Below are 21452 nucleotides of genomic sequence, written 5' to 3' on the forward strand. Positions count from 1 at the left end.
GCAAGAAATGTTTATAGTTACATTTTCCAGTGTCCTTTGTCTGTTATAACACTACGAATTAATTTTTTACTAAGTCTTATAAATTCAAATGACGTATTGTTGGGCCGCCAGCAGGGTTTACATACCCGTTACTTAATATTTAAATTTTGAATCGTACTTTATAAATCTGGCTTTATTGGATTTGATCATGCCCCAAATAAAATTATCACGTCATAATACTCAAAGAATGATTCCTTATTCCTGAAATATATATGTATTTGTATGTGAGCGTTTGGCAAAAACAAGTTCTTTCAGTCAGTGAGGTTCTTCAAGTGTATATATGAGTATTTATATCCAATAAGTTGTATGTTTCTTTCCCAAAGGTGTGTACTGTTCCTGTAAGCAATTTGTTTTCAGTCTTGTCAACTTCTTTTGGTAAAAAGAGGGGACATATGGCAGGAACTATTTTTGTTACATTCCTTTCAATTGCTCTTTTACTGGTTATTAATAAAAGGTGTGTGTACATGTACAAGTATATATCAAGAGAATGGTCAAGAAGTTATGATACTTAGTACATGTAATATGAACCTTATGAGACAAAACATGGAAATCTTGTAAAAATAATAAAAATCAATTCACACTTGCTTATTTATTTACATTTAAAACTATAAGAAATGCATACAAAGAAATTCATTCATATAAAGTAAAACAAAAATAAATAAATTTTAATAATGCAGACATTAACAAATATATACCTCATGTATAAAGATCCATATTGACTACGTCAACATTATCTGAACATGTTGGGCGCAAGATCAGTTCAGCTTTACATCAAATAACGTGATCAGTAGCCAGGACACTGCACAGTCTGACAATTTCCTTTTTCCTCCATTATGTGTAAATTCATTTTACAGCCCTTGTTTATCAACCTGGACGACATTATAGATGCATGAATACAATAATGTAATACATTTTAATGAAAAATATCACAGTTGCCTTATCACTTCATAAAATCCAAAAACTTAATTCACCCAACTTGGAGAGTTGATATGGAATTTCTATTGTCGATTACAGAAATCAATGGATAAAAAAATGTGATTGATTCTGTATTCTACTCTAGATTTCTTTCACTCCAGTCAAGATTTCGATACATGTATTTTATTTGTTTCTGTGCTGAAGCAGAAATTTCCCAAACCTTAACCACTGTTCTCAATCCGTTCAAACTATACGTATATGTAATGAATCAACAACGGTCCATCAAGGCAGACCAGTTTTCTGATATACATGTATTTGCTGTACAATCATTTCCATGTAGCGGGTGATGGGCGACTTCCATCCCTTTTTCCTCTGAATGTTCCAGGACCCAGTTTTCTTGGATCGCCTCCCATTAAATCCTGCTGTGCTAATTCTTCATCATATCTGTAACAAAAAAAAATACACATATTACAATATTTACATGTTTTATTACCTGTTCCATTCACTTTTACTGTAGTTACATGTACATGTACTTGATTATTATAGGAACTTTGAAAATTAAAGTACATATATTAAATAACAGGTACACGTACTATCCAGTAAAAAAAATTATCCTTTTCAACTTTAAGTTTAAAAATAATTAACGTTTAGTACAATGAAATTAATCATTTAGAAAAATATGTACATGCAACCACATTTGTCTTTTATGGACAATATTTTATCCTCTCATTGTACATGTATAAGTAATTTAATTATTGACTGAAGTTAAAATTTCACTTCTTCAACCAAATACAATGTACCTTTAATAAAAAAATCTCTCAAATCAAAGAGATTTCTCTTTAATAAGGAAAGATATTTCTTATCAAATATTAATATCTCATTTAACTTTGAGAGATGGTGACAGTGTCAGATGTTTCTCTTTCATATTCATGTAAACATGATGATTTACGAGTTCAGCCAGCTTTTTCATCAATCCTTGAGGACTATGAGTTCCAATATAATCATGTTATCAAATTAAACAGTATAACTGCCTTAATTTCTATCCTACATTTTTCTTGGAATTAATTTAATTACTTACAGAACATCAAAGTTTCCCAAGTGCTCCTTTGCAGGTATCTTGTTCCACCTTACACTGGAATAAAACACATACTGTACATTAATGATAATCATTTTGCATTCAGACCACCTGTCCTGATCCACAGACTTTACATTACATACACCAATTTCTCCAAAACCTACATGTACATGAGCGGGTAACATTAAACATATAATTAACTTTGGGCAACCTTATATGTTTATTATAAATACAGTTTATTCATGTTTCAAATTCGGTGTTTTTGTGTATCAACCTACTCTGGTACTTGTCCAGGTGGAATGACAATGTTGATGACATCATTGATGAGTTTATACTTCATGATTCTGTCACTGGAGGTGGTGCTAGTCAAAGAGGGGGAGGCATTCACCTGTAAATCAAAGTCATTGCATTATCCTCAGTTTAGGATGCCATCGAGCAACACTAACAATATGCTTCATTTAGTACCAAATGGATTTCTAATTGAAACAAAAACGCTTCATAGATTTGTCATTTGGACAAAGATAACAAATAGCAAGAGATTCGTATATTTAACACTTTTACAGTGGAACTAACTTGAATACTTCCTATTTCAATCTAGAATGATTAAACTGCAAATCAGGTGTTTACGATAAATCAACTCTTCAGTGATCATATTTTAACATCCTGAAAACTTACACATGTACATGTATTTGAATTTATGAATCAAATAAGTTAAACAGGCTGCAAATATAAGTAAAAATTTTCATAAATAAATTGATCAGAATCCCGCCCACATGAAGGCTATCCTCTATACCTACCTCAATCAGCCAGGGCTTCAAATTATCATCAATGATGATGTCATATCTGTAATGAAATTATATCACATATATTTACATTTTACAGTGTCTTGATAACACTACATATCGATTTTGTACTATACAGTACAATAACTTCAAATTAATGACATATAATTGGGGCGCCAGCGGGGTTTGCATGTTTATATTTTAACATTTAATCGTACAATGGCTAAAATTTATGTAAATATACATAACAAGGAATCATTCTTTGAATATTATGAGGTAATAATTTTGGTCGGGGTGTGATCAAATCTATCATAAAGCCCTTAGGGCTTTATTGGATTTGATCACGCCCCAACCGAAATTATCACCTCATAATACTCAAAGAATGATTCCTTATTCCTTAAATCAATTGCTTCAACGTGATGCATATGTCTTTGTCTGTATTGTAATATACCAAAAAATTATATTATCCATCATACCATATCAGTCTGTACTATAATACTACTGATCATCTGACCATCTACATGTATGGATACAGATATCATAACTTGAATTATATTAAATTACATTAAATATAATTAAGATATAATATTTGTAATGCAAATACGGTAAATATCACTGACCATTAAAAAGTAAAGACAAATTAAGATGAATATGACTTGTTAAGGAATGCATGTGCTATGAAATTGACCTTTTATAGTCACTTCAACCCATTTACTTACAGGCATTTTTTTGTTGTAGTACAAAACCCTTAAAACAAAGGCATCATCAAAAACACACTGTTGACTATGTTTTGTTCCTCCTCATGGAAAAAGTAACAAAGTGTAATCAACCATAGGTTTCTGATGATGAAACGAAGGAAGTAAATATCTGATCAAAAAGAGGATTTTACTGAGAAATGTGCTTTGAATTTGACCTATGACTAAAATCCACAGATTCTCTTTTGGCAAAGTTTGAGAAGCAGGGGGAATATTAAACAGATAACCGCTATGACCTTGACCTTTGACATGGAAATTTTAAGTTTAAAGTCAATGCACATATTTACCAGTGAGTACTCTATGTGTGGAGTTTAAATTAGAGAGGACCAATGTTAGAAGAGAGAAAAAATGTTCTGAACAGAAGTTGACCTGCTATGACCTCTGACCTTGACCTAGAAACTTAGGTCAAAAATTTATCAGTGTGTGCTGGTTTCAGAAACTTTTCCAGATGGTGTAAAAATAAAAACACCTTGATTCAAAGATTTGCTGCCAACTTGACATATGACCTAGAAACTCTGTTTAAGAATTTACCAGTGTAAATTCAACGGACAATATAAGAGCCACATAAGGCCAAGGGGAACAATTGTATTCTGGACAATTGCTTTGAATAAACAGATGGAGAGACAGACTGATCACTATCACAAATTAATGGCTCTCTTAGAACAGATATGTAATAAATCACACATTTAGATTTATTCTTACCCATAGCACTCAAAGCAGTGTCTGTCATTGGAAATGCCTCCCTAAAAAAATCATAAAAGTATTGTAAAATCTGTATGAAAAAAGTAAGTTCATAGCTACATGTATCAAAATAGTGTGTCAAAACATGTTTTAACTGTAAATTGATATTGTGAAATATACAAGGCATGAAATACTTGTCAGGTACTATACTGGTAGTATTATTATAGTAGAAGTACTTACAGCTACAGCTTTTAAAGAGTGGACAATCTGCCATTGCATTTCATCAAAGAGTCTGTCTGTGACCTAAATGAGAAAATAGCTACCTGTTATGACAATTAAACTGTATGTATATCTATACACAAATGTAGATCAATCTAAGTATCTAAGAGAATTCTTTTATTTACAACCCTGAGTGACAATTGTACAGTGTGTAAGGACATTAGATGTTTGTATACCTCTTTTCCTCTTGTTCCTTCCAAAAACAATCTCAGGTTTTGCACAGTCCATTTTCCACCATGAACATTATTGTAATCATCCTGTAACAATTAAACAAATTGCAATCTGTCAATTTCTATCTACCGACAGATCATGTAATATCAATACATAATAGATATTTTCATTCATTGCAGCTTGAATATGTGCAACATGATTTTTTATGACACATGACAATTTATATGAAAATGACTAAATATCTTAAACTATAGTACAGAGTAAAACGCATGTATCAGTATTAAGGGGAGATAATTAACCATATATTGAAACTGAGTGCGGTTGTTTTGTCAAGAGGAAATTGTATCCCTAAACATCAACAGATTTCATGTAGTAATCGTTATAAATTGTGATTTTTAAAAAATAGAACATGTATTAAATACCCCTTGTTTCTGGATAGAAACATTGGTGAGATGAACAAACATATTGTCCAGTTCATTTATACTGGCATTGTACTTTACAGTACAGAATCTGGCAAATCCTAATCGAAATCTAAAACAAAAGTCATAAATATTCATGTAGGTAGGTAAATGCAGTGGTAATTTCTAGTCTACAAGTTAAAGGGGCATGGTCATGATTTTGGTCAAATAATGTTTTCTGTTTTTATTATTTACAATGCTTTAAAAATGCATTTATTATTATTAAATTAAATTTGAGTGCCAGTCGATGAGTTTTAAACAAGGTACAGGGCATACAATTCTTCGTCATGTAAACAAGGCTCGTGCCCTGTTTATGTTTACATAGGTTCAATATGCCAGTAAAAATCTTTTTCAAGCTGATTTGTCTATCTTCTTATTAATTTTAAGTATAAATAAACAGTTCCTAACGGTTAACACAATTAGTTGTGGTCTAAAACTGGAATTTTCACTTCAACATTCAAAATGTAAACAAAAGCTTTGTTTACAAAGCGAAGAATTATAAACTCTGTAACTCGCTTATAACTCAACGAATGACACTCAAATTTTTGTTGCCTATTAAAAATGACTCACTGAAGCATTGTAAACGTTAAAATCGAAAAAATAATTTTTGACCAAAATTGTGACCATGCCCCTTTTATTATATATTGAATTATAACTGACAAGATCAAGGTATATTCTCTAATCAAAGTTAATATAATGCATCTCTTTAATGGCAAACAATCCAAAATTTAAAACACAAAAGACTCACAGATAACATTTGAGGGGTCGGAATGAAGTCACAAGGACATAAAGACGAAGGTCAAACTTTTTTCCACCAATCAGAAGTGGATTGTCAATGTACTTTGAGATGACATACGTGTCCTTAGAAGTAGGAGGTGTGAAGCTAAAAGAACACATAAAAATTACAACTGATGTTCAAATCCTTAAAAAAAGTACAGTAAGATAATACATGTATCAGCTTTGCTTTAACAGTATACATTGTATACACATGTATATGTAATTCATTGATAAATCTTACTTGCTGGTTTTGCTGTCTCTTGACCATTTCTTTAACTGGGATAATTTGTTTACCAGGAATATACCAACTCCCCTTGCTGTTTATTAAAGGAAATGAAAGAAAAAGTGAGCAAACTTACATAGTAAGTGCTTCATTATTGCTTGATAGTGCTACACATGATGAATAGCAATGAGCGCATTAAAATATATGGGGGATAACACTAAGGAAAAGTTCCTTTAAAATTGCTACCTTCTACATCATATACTAGCTTTATGAATAATAAAGTTTTATTATTTTTTTTTATGATTTAACTGACAAAAAGACATAAAAATAGCTTAACCTTTTCCACAGGGTTTCATGATCCATGTGGTGTTTGGATTCTTCCTAAATTCCTCTACAAATAAATTGTAGTCTGCCGGCAACATAAACGTCTGGGGTATAAAATCTGCAAAAATTTAAAGGTTCAAATAAACACAGTTATGAAATCTGCAAGTCTTTCACTATGGACTTGGGGACTACATATATTTGTATTTAAAGTTCAAATGAGTCATTTAATATGATTTTAACAAACATGATATTAATTAATATAAAAATTAATATAAGTACATATATATTGATATGCAAATTAATATTTATTGGGAAAACTAGTACTGCTGTCTAAGTTAAATAATTTCATAGTACATGTAGTGCATTTATAGTTTTAAAACAGCAACTGAAATATTTATATGCAACATATCATGCAGAATGAGCTTTCATTTTACCAAGATGAATATAGCGGCCATTTTCGTCCTTCTCTGCCAGAGGATTGCCTTCTTTGTCCAAGTCCTTTCTGTATCTCTTGATATTCTTTACCATCAAATCTTTCCTGGTCAGTTCAACATGATTTGGAAAATGGCTGATCACCCTTAAAAAAAAAGGTTTCAAATTTTATCAGTTATGTTAAAATTATTATTGACAAACATCTTGACTCTGTTCGAAAATAAACTACTTCAGACATTATGGTACATGTATTTTCAACAAAAGGCCCATGGGCCACATCGCTCACCTGAGGAACTATAGGTATGATAAAATCAGCTTAATGGAGTCATAATACAAACTATCTGGACAATGTACAATAATACATGTAGATCCTGCATAAATAAAATCCATTTTCCACCTGGATATTCTTATGTTTATAATCATTAGTCCCTTTTCTAACAGGATGATTTTATAGTCATATCACATGTTGAGCTTTCAGCTTTGAGCTTTCCTGACTGATTAGTTTCTGAGAAGAAGATTTTTAATTATTTACTCTATATATTCCAATGTAAAACTTTAACACCCCCCAACCTACCCCTGGGGGTCATGATTTTACCAACTTTGAATCTACACTACCTGAGGATGCTTCCACACAAGTTTCAGCTTTCCTGGCTGATTAGTTTCTGAAAAGAAGATTTTTCAAAGATTTACTCTATATATTCCTATGTAAAACTTGAACACCCCATTGTGGCCCCACCCTACCCCCAGGGGTCATGATTTTCACAACTTTGAATCTACACTTCCTGAAGATGCTTCCAAACAAGTATCAGCTTTCCTGGCTGATTAGTTTTTGAGAAGAAGACTTTTAATGATTTACTCTATATATTCCAATGTAAAACTTTGACCCCCCCCCCCCCCATTGTGGCCCCACCCTACCCCGAGGGTCATGATTTACACAACTTATCTACACTACCTGAGGATGCTTCCACACAAGTTTCAGCTTTCCTGGCTGATTAGTTTCTGAGAAGAAGATTTTTAAAGATTTACTCAATATATTCCAATGTAAAATTCGACCCCCCATTGTGGCCCCACCCTACCCCCGGGGGTCATGATTTTCACAACTTTGAATCTACACTACCTGAGGATACTTCCACACAAGTTTCAGCTTTCCTGGCTTAATGGTTCTTGAGAAGAAGATTTTTGAAAATTTGGTTGAAATTGGCCCTGTTAAGTTCTTGAGAAGATGAAAATGTGAAAAGTTTACAGACAGACGGACAGACAGAGAAGACAAAATGTGATCAGAAAAGATCACTTGAGCTTTCAGCTCAGGTGAGCTAAAAAGTAAAACAATTTAATTTTTCTTTCCATCAGGTAAGCACAACCATTTCTTGATTTGATATTGAAGCTGAGCTTTTCTTCATGTACCTAAATACCAGAACCTCTTGTTACCATATATATATTGAGTAAAATATAGACTTGAATTAATATAGTAGAAGTAGCATGAAAGACACTCAAATATAATTATGGCTAGATAAGGTTTATTAACAGACTGTCTCCAAGAGACATATTTTGCAATCAATGTCCAAAGTCCTGTCTAGTGAATACTCTTTTGTATGTTTTCAGTTTTAATTCCTTCACAGAAGCTACCCCATATTTTACCGAGGGATTTATAATACTGTATAACAGCAACTAACAAATCAGTTGTCAGTACATGTAATTCTTTTCACAGAATTATGATCCATGCAAGGACTTCGATTAGTTTGTGTTTATACTCTTTTCTTGGAGCACAGTACAATAATTGTGTTTTATCTGTACAATGTATTACTTTATGGAACTGCATGAGTTTTGGAAAATGACAGTTCTAAAAGGACTTAAAAAAACTCTTTAAAGATTTTATAATGGGTGTCTCAGGAAGATCTGGAGAATATATTAGGTCATAAAAGATATGGCAACTTAAATTTACATGAGATGGACTTTATACTTAAGGTTAAATGGAGAAGGCAGACCAAACACAGCGTAGTGGATAACAACTGCATAAGAGCTCAAAGACTTGAAATTTACATGGGAAGAAGTGGAGAAAAAAGCTCAGGATAGAGGAGCATAAAAATCTGTAATTTACTTGCACTAGGAGCATCCAGGTGCAACAAGGAGTAGGTAGGGAGGAATTCATGGTTCCTTATGAATGGGAAGTTATTTCCCTTTAGTATTAATCCATAAATTGATATTCTGTGGATCCTTTAAGAGTTGTATAATATTCAGGTTACTGTTAAGGCCAATGGGCCTCTTGCATTTTCTTACATATGACCATAATAAATTTAATTTTCAGACCTTCAAGTGATGGGTCTATTGTAACATGTACTACAGATGGACAAACACAGGACTTCAGTTATAAGTGCCTGTCATGAGAGCAGGAAATGGTTGAAACATTTCTGCCATGCATGCATGTTTTGCTGGTGACACACAAGGTACTTTGTGTCAATCAATGACAAAACCAGTTTTAAAAGTGTGTCTTGAGCAGTTTAAACTTTCACTATAAGAAACATTATTTAGCAATGCAAACAAGTACTCTCAAAAATCTTAATTTGTATTTAACAAAATACTTATAGCACGTATATTAAAAAATTCTGGTATCTAGTACATCTACTTTACAAATTTGAAGCGAGTTGGTACTTAAGAAAATTTAGCCTGCAATGAAATCTATAAAAATCTATAAATATTGTTTTCGATAAAATCCAATTAAGCCAGACCTGAAAAGAATATATTTTTATAGTGATATCAGGAAAAACAATTCAGATACTAAGATCTTTCAAGTAGAGTCAAATCTAAAATCAGATCATAAGTGATCAATATAGAGCTTCAAAACACTTAATTTAGATTTTTGCAGGAAAATATAGAACAATTTCCTTGTATCTAGATACATCTTTACAGAGTGTGTGCATGTCAACTTGTTTCTAGAGTATAATTAATAGGAATTTCCTGGAAGCTTCCTGTTACATCTAATACATTGAATAATTTGAGGACAAGCTATAAATATACCTCAAACATGTAGCCATGCAAACATGAGCAAAACTCAAAAATATGTGTGAAGTAAATACTTGTATACATAAAGAAAAATACTGAAAATTTGGAAGGACAGTTATTCTTGTTAGTGCCAGGTATTAAAGATAATGGATAATAGTCTGGAAGATGATGTATTTCTGGATCCTGACAGTATTGCTGGCTTAGAGTCAAGTATTCAAAAAAGCACAGGTAGGTTACGTACAAGTATTCATAAAAACACAAGTAAGTTACAGGTATAAGATAGTTCTGATAGAATGGTACTAGAACACTGCTTTATTTTCATACTATGGTTATTCAATGAAACTTTCTTAAAAACCTATTATACAATATGTTTAAAGAATGTTAAAATGTTCATTTATGATAAGGATTGAACTTCAGGTTAATCAAGTGATCAAATCCTGGTGCTTTTTAAGCCCAAAGAGTTTGTTGACCCATCAAAAAGTTTGTACTATGTTCATATATCTCAAACTAAGAATCACGCAAGCATTGAGTTTTAGACAATTATGTTTCTGAATGAATAACAGCTAGATCATAACAAAACATAAATTAAAAATAGGTATTTATTAGAAGACAACCTGACATAAATGGTGTAAGCAATCTCTCTATCTCTCTCTCTCTCTCTCTCTCTCTCTCATTTTAGCTACGTACATGTAATACCTGCTTGTAACATATGTACATGTAATACCTGCTTGTAACAATTATGACCACAATGAAAAAAACAAAGTAACATTCAGAAGGGAAATGGAAACTTACTGGTCGTCAGTGAGGCGAAAACCACAGTCTATGCTGAAGACATTCCTTATGCTTTGTACGTTTGCCCTTCAATAAAATATTTTTGTTACATTTGGTTAATTGTTTACATGTTGATGTATACAATGTACAAACATCAGGTAAGTTGAAAAATAATATGTGGGTACCCATGCTGATAAATTTTAGTTTCAATTAAAGTCTTTCTAAAAGCATGAATAGATAAATCTAGAAATAACACATTTAAGCTGAAAGAAATAAAAATTATTTATATAGTCAAATTCAGCTAAAATTTACCAATAGAAATTCCAATCATCGTCTGGACCGACGGGCACCCATCCCCGAGTTTCGAAGTTGTTCAAGAGGACTGATTTGTCCATGTCACTGGCATATTTAAGTCTTGCCATGTTGAGGTTTTATCAGCGTTTCAACACGTGTAACCAATGTATTCAGGTCTTTGATTTCATATTTCTTCAATGAAACATACATGAATCAATATTTGAAACTATAAATCGAGCTATGCTGATTAAATCATTTTTTTATTCTTTCATTTCATATAAAATTCCATATCATTTAACTTCTATACACCTGCTATGTGAATCTGTGATATTTTTCACAACGCAGATATGTCCTTCCCAACCTGGACAACAAGATTCAACAAAGTCAGAGGAAATGCGGTATACAGGAAGTAATTGTACTTTCAAAAATCTGAACAAACATAAAATTTCCGGATAGATTTTCCATCGCATTACAAATAACTTTGTATCAGGAAAAAAAATTCTATTTTTTTTTCAGTAGGCCTACATTGGTGATTTTTTTGGGACCTTGGTTTATATTGGGAGTATATTTCATTTATTATGAATGATTATAGAGCAATTATTAAAATATTTTGCTTGTCTGAATGAAAAATTAAGCAATGTCTCTTTATAGTGGCTCCTTTGCAGGTATTCAAAGGCACATTTTATCTCTGTGTCTAACTGTCTTACAACATCTTCATATTTCTACTTTATGATCTGCGACAGCTACCAGTAATTGATCCGGTGGGTACCATGCCTGTATCTTTGTTCATTGGTACATGTAGTATCAGGGCCTGTACATGTGTACTAGGTTTGAATCTCAGTCTGGTCTGTATTTGGTCACTATATTTTGTTCATTTCAACTTTCCCTTGACAGAAGTTAACCTGTCAGTTCCAGGGGTTGGCACCAAATGTATAACAGGGTTGGAAAAATTATATTGATGGACAAAGCTAGAATATTTAAACCCAAGTACAGTTCTTAATAATAAATTATCATGAAAACTCAGTCTTAATTAGTTCAAATACAGAACACTGATCTTCGTATTTCTTCTCACATTTGGCTAGACAGTTCTTTAATATTTACTGCATACTAAATTACTTGAGCCAATTCATTATTTTTCTTATTTATGCAAGAACTCAAGTCTAATTTTAGCCATTAATTAGCTTTTATACATTTTCAATTTTAAAAGCCTTAAATTTCTAGTCTCCCAAGGATGAAATAATAATGGATTTTTTCAACTTATAATTTATTTGAGTTCACTTTTTTTCACAATAAGTCATCAAATTAATTTGAAATAAAGGTTTACAAGTAAAAAGTATATAAGTAATGACACAATCATTATCAATGATTTGCACAAAATGTTTCGCTCAGAAAAATGTATATACTCCTAAACATCCTTTTGCTTTTTCCTGAAATGTCTCTCTTCCTTAGGATCAAACCCTCTTTCCTCAGCCCCAAACACTGCCCAATCAGGAGTGGGTGCCATGTAATCATCAGATGAAAATTTCTCCTCTCCACCACTTTCTTTGAATCGCTTCATCAAAGAATGGAATTTAGGGTAGTCAATCCAGGTCCACCATTTTCCATCCACCAAGAACTTTTTATTTGCAACAAGAACACAGTTTGAATGTTCGTGTTCAGCAGCGATCTCATAGTCCCCATCCAACCGATCCACTAGCTCCTGAACAAAGTTGACAACCTCTGTATGCCAGGGTACATTCTCCATCGTCAAATTAGATGCCTTAGACTCTCCACAGTAAGTGACACCTTTCACTTCAATGAAATCAGGATTTCCCCTTGAAACTAGGCTAGCATAGTTATCTAGTTCTTCAGTATTCCAAGCTTTTACTAAAGTCAGTCTATAAACTGTTCTTTGATTTTTCGCTGACAAAGCGTCAAGACTTTCCAAAAACCTATCCCAGAAATCTCGAAACAAAGGGCGATCAATCTTTTTCAGACTATCTTTAGTACTGGCATCTACACTGACATACAACTGAGTTACTGGAGATAGGTCTCTAATGGCATCTGGAAACTGGGCATTTGTAACCATGAATGTTGAAATCCCTTTGTCATGCAGGAGGTCTATGAATTTGTTAATTTTCGGATACATTATGGGTTCTCCAACTAATGACAAGGCACAATGCTGAGGTGTTAATCCCTCTAAAAACCTCTCAGGCTGAACCCCAGGTACACCTTTGAACTGCTTGATAAGAGCCACATGACTTTGTAATGCACCATTAAAGACAAATTCAGCATCATCCATTTTCCATCGCCATTCTGTGCCCACTGGGTTGGTGTGGTGTCTCCAGCAGAAAACACATTTGTTGGCACAAGCAAGGCTTGGTGTTGTTTCCATACACCTATGACTTTCAATGCCATAAAATGTGTGTTTATAACATCCTCCTCTACCACGTAGCATTGATTTTGTCCATCTGCAAAGTTTGACACCAGAGTGTGTTCCTATCAACTTGTAGCCTTGTTTTTCCAGCGATTTCTTAATGAGTGGGGTTATCATCTCTGCAGGTTCATCTTTTGTGGGATTCAATTTTGTGGATGTTTTTCCTGATCCCATGACTCTTCCTAGATCTTCAACATCAACAATTTCATTATCAGCAGGGTCTTCTTGTAATTCATCGTCACTTTCAATTCCTGTATTTTCCGAGGCAGTATCCTCTTCCTGACAGTTGCATTGACCTTCATTCTTGCAATTCTTTTTCAAGTCTTTAGAAGCAAAAACAGAATTGACTTCTTTCAACTTTTTCCAGAAGTCTCGTTTCCATGCAACGTAATCATTTTCAAGTGACTTGTGGCTGCTTTGAGACACATTTTCGTCTCCAAGTCCAACACTTAAAATACGATGTCCAGAAAGTTTATGCAAACAATGATCTACATGTTTTGCTACTGTATTAAAATTTTCACCATACAAAGAATTCCCAAGTCCAAACACAGCATAATGTAAGTTTGACAATAAACTCTTTTGTACGCGAAAATCAGATGCACTTTCTTCCAACCACTTCACAAACCATTCAGCACCTTCAGGGGGTGTTCCCTCAGTGTATGTAGATATGAAAACCACAAGGCATGTTGTGTTTTCACCTTCATTATCCAGTTGTTCATCTGGATCATAATTTTTCAAGTCAATTACTTCACAAGTGTATCCTTTGTAAGTACCATCCTTTGATAAATTTTCTGCAAAATGCTTCGACTTCCCCGTTTGCGTTCCATAAAGTATTTTGATTTTGTTCCTTTCATTGGGTAATATTTCTTTCTCTCCTTCTGTCTTTGTACATTTTGCAGTGGATTTCAAGGTAGACTTTGCCTTTTGGTCAACATTTGATTTTGGGGTTTGTTTTCCATTCGTGATTCGTGCATAGAAATACACAGAGATTACCCCAATTACACCCAATAGAACGGTATAAAACACTTCCAAATGTGAGGAAAACAATCCTTCAAACATTTTCTAACAACTGTCAAATGTATATCACAAAGTTATTCATCTATTTAATAACCCATCTTGCATCACCATGTGGCAAAACAAAACCGGAAATTCATCCTTCTATGATGCAGGCGTACTTAAAATGGTTCTTGTTTTTCATAAAGCCCCCTTTTTAACTTTGAAGAAATATTATAAGTTATGCGTATACATTTGGGAGCTATTTCTTTATGATAAAAATGGTATAAAAGTGATGTATTTGATTCAAGAGAGAGCGAGCTTAAATCGAACACGAATTACTTTACGGACGATACTTCATTATAATTCCCAATAACATGGCCGACAAAATAGACACATCGTCATTGAAACAGAGAAGTATTGGAAAAGAAGGTACTATTTCATGTTAAGTTTACGTTTGTGGTGAAATGTTTTATTATACGAGTAGTTTTCTAACCGGAATCACTTGTTTTGATATTATTAGAAGTCATATTTATCTTGAATAGCTGTTACTTACATTTGGCATAGTAAGCCTTAGGCATTAGGCAACTTTCATGACATATGGCCATATGCCGTGCAAAATCTTCATAAAATTTTCATTCATGACTGCGTCTTATAACTTGACAAGATGAAGATGGCATTTCAAACAAAATATCTTTGGCTTTTTTGTTTTCCTAGTGAAAATAATCATTTGTATTTTTTAACCCTAAGGTATTTATAAAGATTGAAAAATTAATAAAATGTGATGCTTTTTTCATTGAGACGATGTGCTTTTTTTTATTGATCTAGTTAGAAATAACATACGATCATGTACATTGCTTGAAACAAATGTAAATTAGGTAAGGGTAATGGCACAGATGAATTAAACCTTGTGGCTGCTAATCAATTTCAACGGAATAAATAATCAAAGATTAGGATTTTTGAATAATTTGCAGACTTAAATGAGAATCTTATATTATTTGACTAAAACGAGTTGTCCATAAATACTGGTAATGTTTGTTTCTAATATCATGTGTGTACATTTTCCAATATACATGATATATGTTTAATATAGTTCAAGACAAGTATTCTAAACAATGCACTGTATACTGTGGTTTCATTAATATTCAAGGGTATCAATTTTCGTGGTTAAAGTGAAAAACACAGTTTCAAGGATATGTAAATTCGTGGCCAATGAATCCTTTCAATACAAATTGTTAGTAGAAATTGCACTTCAATGAACATTTATTTTCATGGATAAACTTAACAACGAAATCCCCGAAAATTGGTATTCAACGAATATTGATGAAACCACAGTATACAGATCAAAATGTAAGCCAGAGGTGTTTTTCTTTAAGAGACACATGTTGTGCACCACCTTGAGATTAATTTTTAGATTACAATATTATGGCATGCACAGGTGTTTGTCTTTACTTAAGCATGACAACAACAAAATAAGAGACACTCATAGATTATTTGATTGATATATACTGGGGTTTCATCAATATTTGTTGACATCAATTTTCATTGATTGTATCAAAGTCACAGTTCCAAGAATACTAGAAATGGCACTTTAATGAACATTTAATTTTGTAGATCATCTCAACAACAATATCCTTGAAAATAGATATTCAACAAATATTGATGAATACACATATGTTTTGATATAAATGATGCTTTTACTACAATGTTACGGTATTAGAAATACATGTAGCACCCCAATGAATATATAATTTTGTGGATCTACTCAACAACAAAATCCACAAAAGTTGGTATTCAATGAATATTGATAAAACCACAGTATCATATCAAAGATACATTTCAAACTCATAATTTTTTTTTCAAACTTTTCAAACAAAAATACAGAAATGCATGATTAATTTATGAGTTTTCAAATTAAATATTAGCAGATAGTTAATTCATATGATCAGTTGTATAGTAACATTTTTTCAACTGTGGAAAAGTTTTATAACACGATGAAAACAGTCTTTAATATCTTAGACCTACAAGCTCTAGTTAGCATATTCCTATTATTCTGCTCTCTATACTTTTTAAATTGACCATTCAAACATATAGTTTTAATTAAACATGATGCCTTATTTTTTATTTAGATGATGAAGGAACCAAGTACACTGAGATAAGACCTAAGTCCGTTGATCAAACCAGTAGCAGTACCAAGCCCCTTATTATTCTGGGGCTGATATTTGTGTCATCTATTGTATGTCTTGGACTTATATACCTCAGGTTTCCAAACCTGAAAGAGTAAGTGAAACAATCAAGTTAAATTGGTAACACATTGTACATATACTAGTACATGAATTAAAAGTTAGAAAAAAACACCAATGACATATTGCACATAAGTATGGCATGTTATGGTCATAACAGTTTTTAAAAATATTTTAATATTTAAGTGCTCATCAGGATTAAGATGATTAAAAAATTTATATTTTCTTTTTAGAGAAGAAAAACAGCACATAAAATTACCAAGAAATATTGAAGATGCAAAAAGTTTGGGTAAAGTCTTGTCTCATTACACGGACTCATACTACAACCAAGTCCTGGGAGGATATTTCATCACATATATATTGTATCCTTACTTGTCAGAATTTCACCATAGTCATGCATTCTCTTCTCTCTAGTTTATTTGCAGGGGAGGGGGGATGTGAATAATATTTTTTATTTTTAAACAATATACATGTATTTATTGTTTGTTTATTACTCAATAATTATAAATAAATGCCAATGGGAAAAAAGTCCTTGACAATGCAACAGCTTACAGTCTTTTGCCATTCCTGGGTCAATATTCCTGAGTATCTTGTCTGGATTTCTATTTCCATTCCATTTAGCCTTATTTCTAGTTTGCTTGGTAAGTAAAAATGTTTCAATTTAAAAGAAAGATAAATCTTGGAATCAGGACTTGCATGTACCTGTACATGTATGATACCCCTACTGGTACAATATGCCAAATTTTGAGCAATTTCTATTATTAAAAACATGTACATTTGAGATATTGATCTTGCAATACCATGAACATCATTTGCATGCTTGGATTTTTAAGAGTATAACAAGCTAATTTTTTTTCTCCATATATATTATATGTTTATATGTTATATTTTATTTTATGTTTTAATGAAAAACTTGGCTTTATATGTGAATTTGATATGTACCAAGATTCAGAATAACTATTACACATTTGTATCTACTTTGCAAAAAGAGAACTTATAAATCTTAGGCTTTGATTTTTCTCTTTTTTCAGTGCTCAGGAATTGGTGCATCTTTCTGTTACCTGATGTCATATCTTGTTGGTCGTCGACTTGTTGCAAAATATATACCAGACCGAATAGCAGAGTGGCAGTCTCATGTAAGGGACAGTTTCACTGTATCATACAAGGGTCATATGAAAAGCAAAATATTTACAATGTAGATTTGTTTAGGGAAACAGAATCTTACACAAATACTTATTGACATTAAGAAATATTGTTAAGTGTTCCAAATGCATGTATATTGATATATGTGTATACCTGTAAATGTTAAAACATACTAGCTATTTTGTTTGCTTTTATAAAGTAATTGTAAAGTTTGTCATTCATAAAAAGTGTATGTTGATGTACTGGATACATATACTGACAATTATCATAGCTCAATAGACCATGAGTTTTATTTTTAGTTGGAATGAAAAATTGATTGGAATTTCCCATGCTAATGTTCTCATTTGAAAGAGAACATTTGAAAATAGAATACAATGTATTTTCAATTTTAATATCCATGAGTTGATTAAAAACAAACACACCATTTCTTTCTAGGTGAATAAACACAGAGAACATCTTTTGAACTACATCATCTTCTTGAGAATCACACCTTTCTTGCCAAACTGGTTCATCAACATTGCCTCACCAGTGATCAATGTGCCGATTATTCCATTCTTTATCGGGACTTTTGTGGGTAAGTTATGTTGCACAAACATCAAAATTAAATTGAAACTACTAGCATTTATTTCACTTAGCAATTGAGGTATAGAACACTTCACATGTACTAGATGCCTAAAGATTAAAGATGCATACAAGTTCTAATATCATAGATATGTGTCTGTTTGAAACAGTGTAGGCAGTTAACATCTTTGATTTAGCAAGTTTTGACATTTTTCAATATTGGTACTTTTTTGGTTAATAGTTTTATTTTTTTTTTAAATTAGTTATTCTATTCAAATCGAAATTAATCCAGAAATTACTAAAAGTAATATGTGCAGTATTATGCATTTTTTGCCCCTAGAATTAAAAATAAAGTGGAAAATAGTTTAAATCATATTTAAAATAAATGTGTACTAGGCTATCACCATATTGATGTCATAATATAGAAATGACGTCATGAATATTGTATTATTTTGATAAATTGATGTTTTGTAGGCTACAATCGGAAAACACCCATATTTTGCTACAAATTGTAGCAAAATATGGGTGTTTTCCGATTGTTTTTGGTCTTGAAAACATTGACTGCAGGCTTGGTTAAGTACCATTTTTTAGTATGATGTGTATATTTGTATGAAGGAAAACATATGTTGAAATTGTACTTGAGCAGACCTGTGCTCTATACTTCCGAATGCATAATATAAGGAAAAAATTACAATATTTTCATTTGTTTGCAAAATTGCGGGAATGGGGTCATTTAGGTGACGTCATAGATAAACAGCGAATGAGCAATGATGATTAAAACCAAGATTAAATAGTTAGGCATCCTCTGTACAATGATTTATGAAGAGTTGATTCTCATGCCATACTGTTTAAAAATTGGTTAAAATTGGGGTCAGATATTTGACCATACCAAATATAGTCCTTTGGTGTTCTGGTAAATGCTCTTTTGAAGGATTTTCTAAATGAATGTTTTAAGAGAAGGCTATACTTCTATTTCTTTGATTGACAGGTGTTGCCCCGCCCTCCTTTGTAGCCATTCAGGCAGGAACCACACTACATCAATTAACGTCATCGGGTGATGCCATTTCCTGGACCTCCATGAGTGTCCTGGGACTATTTGCGCTTCTCTCATTGGTGCCAGTTCTTATGAAGAAAAAACTGCAGGAGAAGTTTGATTGATGAAAATTTAGATTTAGATCTCTTTTAACAAAATATCTCATTCTTTAGTATTTATCTTTTATTTCAGTCGGTGCAGATTTGAACATGCTCATTTTTATTTCTATTTATTATATGATCATCATAATATTATTAAACTAAAATTACAAGTACATGTATTAGAATCATATTTATGATATTGAGTAATTTCTTGTTTGTAGTATGTTGATTTACCTGAAATTAATCCTACATGTATCCTTAAAATTAAGAAAAAAAAATTAAATTCCATCTATGTATAATCCAGTTTGATTAGTTTCCCTTATATCTGTACATGTATTAGTATTGGTACATAATGCAACTATCCAAAAAATTCAACAGTTGATTTTGATGCAGAGGGCTTTGATATAATACAATATAAATACATAATATTCACAATACATAAGCAGATGAATTGACTTAAGGGATACTTTCTAAAATGATACAGAGTGCATGTTCTGGATTTAAAATTGGAGTACCAATATTTCAGTAAAAAAAATCAGTATTTTTAACCGGGTTTTCCAACGGAAAATTAAAATGGTGAAAATGGCGGGCAGGCGACTGCCAAAAGGGTACCCTCATTGTACAGATAACTCCTCCTACAGTTTTCAAGATAGGAAGTTGTTCTTTTGCAGATCAATTGTACATATATCAGAGGTGTGCATATTGCTAGGATTTCCGATAATTCATGAAAAAAATACCAGCTTTTGAACTTAGTCATTTTTTGGCAAAATATTGCATATGGGGTACCCTCATTGTACGGATAAATTTTCCTACAGTTCTCAAGTTAGGAAGTTGTTCTTTTGCAGATCAGTTGTGCTTATATCAGAGGTGTGCATATTGCTAGGATTTTGATTTCTGATAATTTATGAAAAAATACCAGCTTTTGAACTTAGTCATTTTTTGGCAAAATATTGCATGTGGGGTACCCTCATTGTACGGATAAGAATTCCTACAGTTTTCAAGATAGGAAGTTGTTCTCTTGCAGATCAATTGTACATATATCAGAGGTGTGCATATTGCTAGGATTTTGATTTCTGATAATTTATGAAAAAAAATACTAGCTTTTGAACTTAGTCATTTTTTGGCAAAATATTGCATATAGGGTACCCTCATTGTACGGATAAGTTTTCCTACCGTTTTCAAGATAAGAAGTTGTTCTCTTGCAGATCAATTGTACTTATATTAGAAGTGTGCATATTGCTAGGATTTTGATTTCCGATAATTTGTGAAAAAAATACCAGCTTTTGAACTTAGTCATTTTTTGGCAAAATATTGCATATAGGGTACCCTCATTGTACGGATAAGTTTTCCTACCGTTTTCAAGATAAGAAGTTGTTCTCTTGCAGATCAATTGTACTTATATTAGAAGTGTGCATATTGCTAGGATTTTGATTTCCGATAATTTTTGAAAAAAATACCAGCTTTTGAACTTAGTCATTTTTTGGCAAAATATTGCATATAGGGTACCCTCATTGTACGGATAAGTATTCCTACAGTTTTCAAGATAAGAAGTTGTTCTCTTGCAGATCAATTGTACTTATATTAGAAGTGTGCATATTGCTAGGATTTTGATTTCCGATAATTTTTGAAAAAAATACCAGCTTTTGAACTTAGTCATTTTTTGGCAAAATATTGCATATAGGGTACCCTCATTGTACGGATAAGTATTCCTACAGTTTTCAAGATAAGAAGTTGTTCTCTTGCAGATCAATTGTACTTATATTAGAAGTGTGCATATTGCTAGGATTTTGATTTCCGATAATTTTTGAAAAAAATACCAGCTTTTGAACTTAGTCATTTTTTGGCAAAATATTGCTTATAGGGTACTCCATTTCACTGGATACGGGTTGACATGGATTATAGATACAGTTCACATAAAAGAAAACCCAGTTTGCTGTCACATTGACAGCTTTTCACTTGTTTATGATTTAAACTAAAAAGTTACCA

The 21452-nt window shown here is 32.2% G+C and overlaps 3 protein-coding genes across 5 annotated transcripts; 1 reads left to right on the forward strand and 2 right to left on the reverse strand.

Moving 5' to 3' along the window:
* Nucleotides 1–613: 613 nt before the first annotated feature.
* Nucleotides 614–11394, reverse strand: LOC105331498 (polyglutamylase complex subunit TTLL1). 2 transcript variants are annotated; one of them, XM_011433718.4, is made up of 15 exons: nucleotides 11286–11394; nucleotides 10995–11168; nucleotides 10704–10769; nucleotides 6914–7056; nucleotides 6493–6597; nucleotides 6174–6249; nucleotides 5904–6038; nucleotides 5120–5228; nucleotides 4703–4783; nucleotides 4488–4550; nucleotides 4269–4309; nucleotides 2827–2872; nucleotides 2308–2417; nucleotides 2033–2086; nucleotides 614–1398 (listed from the first exon to the last, which is right to left on the reverse strand). In XM_011433718.4, the coding sequence occupies exons 2-15, from the start codon at nucleotides 11102–11104 to the stop codon at nucleotides 1281–1283; spliced, it is 1257 nt and encodes a 418-aa protein (XP_011432020.2). In that variant the 5' UTR covers nucleotides 11105–11168; nucleotides 11286–11394; the 3' UTR covers nucleotides 614–1280. The 2 variants fall into 2 exon arrangements, with proteins under 2 accessions (XP_011432020.2, XP_011432022.2); XM_011433720.4 differs by having other exon boundaries at nucleotides 11290–11371.
* Nucleotides 9928–21390, forward strand: LOC105331495 (transmembrane protein 41B). 2 transcript variants are annotated; one of them, XM_011433715.4, is made up of 7 exons: nucleotides 9928–10139; nucleotides 16515–16665; nucleotides 16862–16990; nucleotides 17176–17269; nucleotides 17660–17764; nucleotides 18207–18345; nucleotides 19321–21390. In XM_011433715.4, the coding sequence occupies exons 1-7, from the start codon at nucleotides 10058–10060 to the stop codon at nucleotides 19488–19490; spliced, it is 870 nt and encodes a 289-aa protein (XP_011432017.3). In that variant the 5' UTR covers nucleotides 9928–10057; the 3' UTR covers nucleotides 19491–21390. The 2 variants fall into 2 exon arrangements, with proteins under 2 accessions (XP_011432017.3, XP_011432018.3); XM_011433716.4 differs by lacking the exon at nucleotides 9928–10139 and adding an exon at nucleotides 14635–14817.
* LOC105331497 (S-adenosyl-L-methionine-dependent tRNA 4-demethylwyosine synthase TYW1) lies at nucleotides 12222–14556 on the reverse strand. The gene has a single exon (XM_011433717.4). The coding sequence runs from the start codon at nucleotides 14449–14451 to the stop codon at nucleotides 12382–12384; it is 2070 nt and encodes a 689-aa protein (XP_011432019.1). The 5' UTR covers nucleotides 14452–14556; the 3' UTR covers nucleotides 12222–12381.
* Nucleotides 21391–21452: the final 62 nt, after the last annotated feature.

This window comes from Magallana gigas, chromosome 5 (genome assembly GCF_963853765.1).
Source record: "Magallana gigas chromosome 5, xbMagGiga1.1, whole genome shotgun sequence".
Taxonomy (NCBI): Eukaryota; Metazoa; Mollusca; class Bivalvia; order Ostreida; family Ostreidae; genus Magallana; species Magallana gigas.

What these genes read in the sequence shown, in the direction of transcription:
- LOC105331495 (XM_011433715.4), top strand. Translation starts at nt 10,058, where the DNA reads ATGGATAATAGTCTGGAAGATGATGTATTTCTGGATCCTGACAGTATT. An exon ending in AAGTATTCAAAAAAGCACAG is followed by an intron (nt 10,140 to 16,514) that starts GTAGGTTACGTA and finishes TTTTTTATTTAG; the next exon opens with ATGATGAAGGAACCAAGTAC. An exon ending in TAGCAGAGTGGCAGTCTCAT is followed by an intron (nt 17,765 to 18,206) that starts GTAAGGGACAGT and finishes ATTTCTTTCTAG; the next exon opens with GTGAATAAACACAGAGAACA.
- LOC105331498 (XM_011433718.4), bottom strand. Translation starts at nt 11,104, where the DNA reads ATGGCAAGACTTAAATATGCCAGTGACATGGACAAATCAGTCCTCTTG. An exon ending in AAGGAACAAGAGGAAAAGAG is followed by an intron (nt 4,551 to 4,702) that starts GTATACAAACAT and finishes TTTCTCATTTAG; the next exon opens with GTCACAGACAGACTCTTTGA. An exon ending in ACTCTTTAAAAGCTGTAGCT is followed by an intron (nt 4,310 to 4,487) that starts GTAAGTACTTCT and finishes TGATTTTTTTAG; the next exon opens with GGAGGCATTTCCAATGACAG.
- LOC105331497 (XM_011433717.4), bottom strand. Translation starts at nt 14,451, where the DNA reads ATGTTTGAAGGATTGTTTTCCTCACATTTGGAAGTGTTTTATACCGTT.